The sequence below is a fragment of the Elephantulus edwardii genome, unplaced genomic scaffold (assembly GCF_000299155.1).
Source record: "Elephantulus edwardii isolate Elephantulus edwardi_28Jun2011 unplaced genomic scaffold, EleEdw1.0 scaffold00104, whole genome shotgun sequence".
In the NCBI taxonomy this organism is placed as follows: Eukaryota; Metazoa; Chordata; class Mammalia; order Macroscelidea; family Macroscelididae; genus Elephantulus; species Elephantulus edwardii.
This window is the reverse complement of record NW_006399854.1, coordinates 5,996,104-6,004,042: the sequence shown is the minus strand read 5'-3', so window position 1 is coordinate 6,004,042 and position 7,939 is coordinate 5,996,104. Positions and strand designations below refer to the sequence as shown.

Here is a 7,939-nt window from a genome sequence, read left to right as displayed (position 1 = left end):
CTCTTTGAAAAGTAAAAGAAAAATTATTTCTTTGGTATACAATCCCCCCATACCCCTCCCACCACCCCGAGTACACTCAACTATGCAAAACTAATTCTGGACTCTTGTCCAGAATAATACCCTATCATATATTGCTTTTAAATTGTTCTCTCCCTCATCTGTTTCAATGGAGTATACATAATTTATCCAGTTTTTTTCAGTCTTTCCCCAACCCTGATGTCAGTCAGTCCCACCCTACAGCAGTGACCATGCAGTATTTGTCCTTTTGTGACTGAGATATTTCACTCAGCATAATGTCCTCGAGAGCCACCATTTTTAATAATATTGCATGAGTTCCTTGTTTTTCAATGCAGCATAGTATTCCATTATGTGAATATACCACAGATTCTCTACCCATCTGTTTCTTGATGGGCACCTGGGTTGTTTCCAACTCCTTGCTATTGTGAACAAAATTGCGATAAACATGGGTGCACATATATCTGCTTGGATGTCGGTTATGGTATCTTTAGGGTATATTCTCAATATTGGGATTGCTGGGTCAAATGGTATCCCCATTTGCAACTTTTTGAGAAAGCGCTATACGGCCTTCCACAGTTGTTGCACCATTTTACAGTTCCACCAGCAGTGAATAAGGGTTCCAGTTTCTCCACAACTTCGCCAGCATTTGTTGCTTGCTATTCTGTTAAATTTTGCTATTCTGACTGGGGTGAGATGCATCTCTCTTAGAGCTAAGGATTTTGAACATTTCTTCGTGTGCTTGTTGGCAGAAATCAAATTTCTATATAAAGTTAGACACTGCATTTATTCCAAGCTCACCAAAAATATCTAAATTTGAAAAAGGTTATTTTTCTAAAATTAAAAGCTTGATCTTATTTTCTTCTCATATTTTGTGATTTCTGTCAATATTCTCTTAGATTCTGTAGTGATGGAAATTATTTTAAAAATAAATAAGTCATAAGGCAGAAAGGAGAAATGATGAAAGTATAAAAGTGTTCAGGTCTTTCAATCATAGGGTCGCTATGAGTTGCCTACGACTCAACAGCAATTAAGAACAACAGAGCTCAGTTGGCCTAGTGGACAGAAAGTGATAGCCTGGTTTTAATTGTTTTGGGTCAAACTGGTCTGTCTATTTGCTCTACAGAGGTAACTCGTCGTGGCTATGAGGCTAAACACTGTGAAACTGATATGTCAAATATGACAATGGTTACCCATAGTAGACAGTGTTTGGTGTAGCTCCTCAATTACAATAAGCTTGGAAGCATCAGTGGCATCCACTTCTGAAATAGCTTGCCTCCAGAGAAACCCTATAAACTTGGAGAAATGATGAAAGTTATACAAGCATTCAGGTCTTTTGTTCATAGGGTAACTATGAGCCGTCTACAACTCAATGGCAATTAACAACAACAACAAGGCAGAAAAGCAAAAGCAGAGGAAGGAAATCAAGAAGTTAAGAAGCTGAACAGAAGATTTCAAAGGGCAACAGGAAGACAAAGCAAAGTACTGTAATGAAATGTAGAAAGAACTGGAATCAGAAAATCAAAAAGGATGAACTAGCGCTGCATTTTTACTTTTAATTGTGATTTTCACAAAAGTTTACAGAAAATTTGGATTTTCATTCATTCATTGTTGCACTTTTTCCTCCCTACCCCTCAGTTTACTTTAAAAAAAAATATTCATTCATTATTGCATAATTTCCTCCTTCACGTCCACCTTGGAATGTACCTCTTCTTAGGCTGAAGGAAACTGAAAAACAAATTCAAGACTCAAGTTACAATACTTAAGTATGCTATGTGAAGAATGTTGACTGATCCCGAAAGTATCAAAAGAAGATGGAAGCAGTACACAGAGTCACTGTACCAAAAATAATATGCTGACACAGGAGAATTTAATGAAACACCATATGATCAAGAAGCAATGATGATAAAGGAGGAAATTCAACCTGCTCTGAAGGAGTTGGCAAGAAACAAGGGCCCAGAAATTTATGGAATACCGATTGATATATTTCAACAAACAGCTACAGTCCTGGAGCTCTCACTAGGCTGTGCCAAGAAATCTAGAGGACAACCACCTGGCCAAGTGACCAGAAGAGATCCATTATTTGTTCTCATTCCAAAAAAAGTTGAACCATCAGAGTGTAGATATTATTGAACTAATATCACTAATTATTGAACTAAAATATCACTAATATATATCACATGCAAGTAAGATCCTATTAAAGATTATCCAAAAATGATTGGAACTGTAAGTACATTGGCAAAAAGCTGCCAGACATGCATGTAAGGTTTAGAAGATGCTGTGGCACTAGGGACATTATAGCTAAGGTCAGATGGATTTTAGCTTAAAGCAGAGAGTGCCAGAAGAATGTCTATCTCTATTTCATTTACAATGCAAGGCATTTGACTGTGGGTTACAACAAATTGTGGCTAACTTTGAGAAGAATGGGAATCCCAGACTACTTAACTGAAACCTATATTTGGATCAAGAAGCAGTCATCAGAACACAGCAAAGAAAATCAGAAAATATATACAGGGATGCGCCTTATTTCCCTGCCTTTTCCATCTATATGTGCAACAGATCATTTGGGAGGTTGGACTTTATGAGGAAGAATATGGCATCAGGATTGGAGGAAGACTCATCAACAACCTGCATTATGCAAATCCACAACCTTTTTTGCTGAAACTAAGAAGGACCTGTGGCATTTGCTGCAGAAGGTCAAAGACTGCAGCCTTTAATATGGATTGAGGTGCAACATCAAGAAGATAAAGATTCTCACCACTGGGTCAATTGGCAGTATCTTGATAGACCGAGAAGACATTGAGATTGTCAAATCACTTGGCTCCACAATCAACACTTTTGGTTCCAGTAGCCAGGAAATCAAAAGATGAATTACACTGGGAAAGTTTGCTGTCACGGACCTCTCCAGAGTACTAAAGAGCAATAATATCAGTCTAGAAACTAGAGACATCTCATCCAAGTGGTGATCTTAACAATTCTTTGCAGTGCAGGAAAGAGCTGGACAATGACTAAGGATGATAGAAGAATCAATGCCCTTGAGTTGTGGTGCTGGAGAAGAGTATTGAAAGTATCATAGACTGCTAAGAGAACAAGCAGTTCTATCCCAAAGAAAGTAAAACCGAGCTGCTTTTTGGAGGCAAGAATTTTGAAGCTCTGTCTCACATGCTTTGGGAGTTTTGCCAGGAGTGACCAGTCTTCGGAGAAGCATATCATGCTTGGAAAGGTGGAGGGACAGTGCAAGAGAGGAAGACCTTGGATGAAATGAATTGACTCAGTAACAAGGCTCATGGGTGTAGGTGTATTGGAGACAATAAGATTGGCACAGGATAGATCAGAGTTTAAAGCTGTTGTACATAGGGTTGCTGTGAGTTGCAGGCAACTCAATGGCACATAACAACAACGGCAATAACAAACAGCGATATGCTAGGGAGCGTGGTCAGTACAAAAAAAGAAGTAATGAAAACATAGTTGTTATTGTTATTGTTGTTGCAGTTAGGTGGTGTTGAGTCAAGAATGACTCATAGAGATCCTATGGATTGCAGATCTATACCCTGTTCTCTCCTGTGCCATCTTCACACTTCCTGACACAATAGAGCCCATTGTGGCAGTCACTGTGTCAATCCTTCTGGTTGAGGGTCTTTCTCTCCTTCACCAGCCTTCTACCCTTCCTGGTATCCATGTACTTCTCCAAAGAATAGCCCCTCCTAGCAACATGTCCAAAGTATGTGAAGTGAAGCCTCATCATCCTTGCCTCCAAAGAGCACTCAGGCTACACTCTCTCCAAGACATATGTGTTTGTTCTTTTGATAGTCCATGTGATAATCAGTAATCTTCTCCAATACCATAGTTCAAAGGCATCAATTCTTCTATTATTCCTATTCATTGTCCAGTTCTTGGATGCATAGCAAGTGATCAGAAAGATAATGGCCCGAATCAGATATACCTCAGTCTTCAAACTCATATCATTATTCCTCAATAATTTGGAGAGGTCCCTAACTGCAGACATTTCTATTGTAATGTCTTTCCTTATTTTCTGACTGCTGGTACCAATGATGTTGATTGTGGACCCAAGTAAGATGAAGTTGTTGACAGTTTGAATCTCTCCTCCATCCATCATGATATTACCTATCAGTCCAATGGTATCAGTTTTCTTGATACTGAGATGCAATCCACATTGAAGGCGGTATTCCTTGATATTCTGCAACCAGTGCTTCAAGTCCTCATCACTTTCAGCAAGCAAGGTTGCATCACCTGTATAACACAGGTTATGGATGAGTCTCCCACAGATCATGATGCTGCATTCATCTTCACAGAGTCCAGTTTCTCAAATTATTTCCTCAGCATACAGAGTGAATAGGAAAAACATAGACTAGTTACAAAATCAGAGAACTACAACTTAAAATTCTGTAACAGATTTAATATTGGCTGCAAACAACAGAAAAACCAATAGTGTCTTTAATGTGGAAAGAGTTTGCCTCATTAAATAACAAATCTGGGTCTAAGAAGTCCAAGACTAGATCTATGGTTTAAATATGGCACCAAGAAGTAGGACTTATTTTATCTTTTCATTCTGTCATTCATAGGATATAACTTTTTGCATCAATGTCAAAAAGTGATGGAACTAACCCTAGATGTCTTTTTTAACTAATATTCTAAGTTTAAAAAAAAAAAAGAACAAAGAGGAGTCTTTCTGGCTCTTTTAAAAAAGTTTTCCCAGAAGTTCTATCTATTGTTGTTGTTCTTGTTGTTGCTAGACATCATTGAGTCAACTATGATTCATAGCAACTCTTTGGAAAAAAGATCTGAATTTGTTCTATCCTGAATCATCCTTATCATCTCTGATATGCCTGAACCTATTGTTAATAGTCACTGTGTCAATCAGTCTTGTGGAGGGTTTTCCTCTTTTCCCCTCTCACCTTTCTGTGCATGTGATATCTTTTCCAAGGATTGGATACTCCAGACAACATGTCCAAAGTATATGAGATGAAGTTTCACCAACCATGTCTCTAAGAAGCACTCTGGTTGCACTTTCTCTGACACAGACCTGTTCATTCTTTTGGCAGTTTGTGATATATTCAGTAGTCTTTGCCATCATAGCAGTTCAAAGACATTGACTCTTCTTCAGTCTTCCTTATCTCTTGTCTAACCTTCAGATGCATATGAAGTAATTGAAAAGAGCACACCTTGAGTGGCTTAATCTTTAAACTGATATCCTTGCTCTTGCCTGCTGATTGGTTGTTATGTACTGTCAAGTCAGAACCAGCCCATAGCAGACCTGTCAGTGGGTTCTCAGAGGCAGCAAGTTACACAGAAGGAAATTGTTCATCTTTCTTCTATGAAGAAGATGGTGGACTCAAACTGCATGCCTTCAGGTTGACAGCACAGCTTTTTACCATGAGGCTGCCAGAATTCCCTTATTGGTCTAGTGGTGAGGATTTTTGTTTTCTTGATGTTGTGATGTAATGTATATTGAAGGCATTTTTGACCCTCAGCAGCAAATGATTTAAACAAAGCAAAGATTGTGTCATCTGCATAACACAAGTTTTTCATGAGTCTTACTCTGATCCAGATGCCTCATTCATCTTTATATAGTCTAGATTCTCAAGTGATTTTCTCAGCATACAGATTCACCTGATATAAAGAAAGGCTACAACTTTGATACACACCTTTCCTGATTTTAAACCATGTAGTGTTCCTTTGTTCTGTTCAACCAATAGCTTCTTCCTTGGCGTAGGGATAGTTTTACATGAGCACTTAATCATGCTCATTTAACTGTGTGTTCTGGAATGCCCATTCTTTACAATGTTAGCCATAATCTGTTATGATCCACACAGTCAAGTGCCTTTGCATAGTCAATAAAACACAAATATTTTTTCTGATGTTCTCTCTTATCTGCCAAGATTCATTTGACATTAATACCCAACTAAACATTTCTATTTTTATGGCCTCAAATCAGTAGGCCATTTCTATGCAATAGAATCTAAGAAGATAAATATTTCAATTGGCCCTTGATGAGTTATACTAATAAAGAAGCTGTTGACATTTACAATTAGGGGACAATGAAAAAGTTTAGCACTGGGACTATGGATTATCCAGAATAGGCTAGGGAAGCTTTCACAGAGAAGACTATTGAGCTGAGTACTAAAATCATACCAAGAATAAGTTAGGTGGAAAGGCTAGTAAGAGGTATTGAATGAAAAAGGCGAAGGAAGAGCACTGCAAGCAAAGGCAACAGAAGTGCTAAGAACATAAGCACCAGGAGTAGTTCAGTATGACTACAGCAGAAATTTTGTGCAGAAGTAGACAATAAGTTGCTGTTACTATGTTTTTAACAACATGCTGCTAACTTACTTTGGAAATAAGTAGACATAGGAAGTTTTAAAAGCGTCTTAAGGACTATCCTATCCTAAGTAGTTTTGGCATTATATTGAAATTCAAATGTAGCAGCCCAGCCTTGTGGCTTGTGTTCCAACCACGCCTCATTTCTCCCTGTGAAAGGGTGTCTGCTAGCAATATAGTCTCACTGTCTACTTCTTGTGCACATTCCTCCAAAATGAGAGAGAGGTTCATTTCAAAGAAGGAACAGAGCGTGCTCAGGCCTCTCTCTTTCTCTTTCAGTCTGCTCCTGTTTTGTGATGAGATCGTTACAAAGGCAAAGTCAGTCTCTGTGAAGGAGGACTGTGATTTTCCAGCATTTGCCATGACAAGTTGGGTAACTTAAATCCAAGATTCAGTGTCAGTAGGTTCTTGGTAACCTCACATCTAAGTCAACTTCTCTAATCCAACTTTACTGGTAGAAATGCTGATATTTTAATTTGCTTCAGTCTGACGGCCCTCACAGTTACTCCTCTAAGGCATCAGCAGCTAATAGTCTATCTCCTGCCATAGTATCTGCTGACCTTGCTAGTTTATCCCTTTAACCTGATCCGCATCCAAAACCTCACAGTCTCTCTATTCATCCCTCTAAAAGAACATGCAGGAGTGGGAGATCTGAACCGTCACCCACCTGGCAGATGAACTGTGTGCTGTCTGGTACTTCTGTGGCAGACAATCCTCTCAGAAGCATTCTGTATGCCTAGTTGTTATTTTTCATTAGAAATAAATTTGGTTGGGAATTTTGTGCTTGGTACTGTAATCCTGCAAAACATTATCCAGAACTCTGCAGTATTTCCAAAACAAAGTTCTGCCTTAATTGTCTCTGGCAAAATATTTGAAAACCAAGTCCAAATAGTAAGAGAGTATATTACTGACACTGACTATACTCAAATTGACATATTTGTCTGGCTAAAAAACTTGTGTCAGGAAGAAATGAAAATAGAAACTCAAGGCACAAGTTCTTACCTGGGCATGTTCTCTGGGTTTGCGTGAAAAGCTCATTAGTGTATTCCCTAGCCTCTCTTGATTGGAAAATGCAGGGTACAGCTGTACAAACATCGCTCAGACAGCATCCAAGAATATCAGCAGAGAATGGCGATGTCAAACTACAGCTCTAATGAGAGCATTGCCGCTCAGAGATAGGAAACGTGCAAATGCTGGGTTAGTAGTGGGAAATGCTGAAAGAATTGCACAGAAGGAAATGTTAAAAAATCAAGACAAAGGTTGGGAAACACATCACCCCGTGATTGAAAGTAGATAGAATCATCTCTGGCTCTCTATGCATAAATGAACTAACCCACTGCTGTTAAATAGATTTCAAAATTCCATGAAGTCTCTAAAACTGTAAATTTTTACCACAAGAGACTCTCCATCATTTCTGCATAGAGAAGCTGATGCATTCAAACTGTCGACTTCTAAATTATCAGTATAACAGTAATGCACTCTACCCCAAAGCTCTTGCATACAAATACAAAATGTAAATATATACATTTAGAAAAGTTCCCCCACCAATAGGTTATAATTAATCTCCAAATAACTTTAAAGTTAG

At 38.5% G+C, this 7,939-nt stretch overlaps 1 protein-coding gene across 1 annotated transcript in view; it reads right to left on the bottom strand.

The window, feature by feature from the left end:
- The window catches only part of LOC102870830 (60S ribosomal protein L3-like), an 81,624-nt gene extending 74,175 nt beyond the window's left edge, over window positions 1-7,449 (bottom strand). The window contains exon 1 of the mRNA XM_006891827.1: window positions 7,357-7,449. Coding sequence (XP_006891889.1) covers window positions 7,357-7,449 — 93 coding nt within the window. The remainder of the gene's footprint in view (window positions 1-7,356) is intronic.
- Window positions 7,450-7,939: the final 490 nt, after the last annotated feature.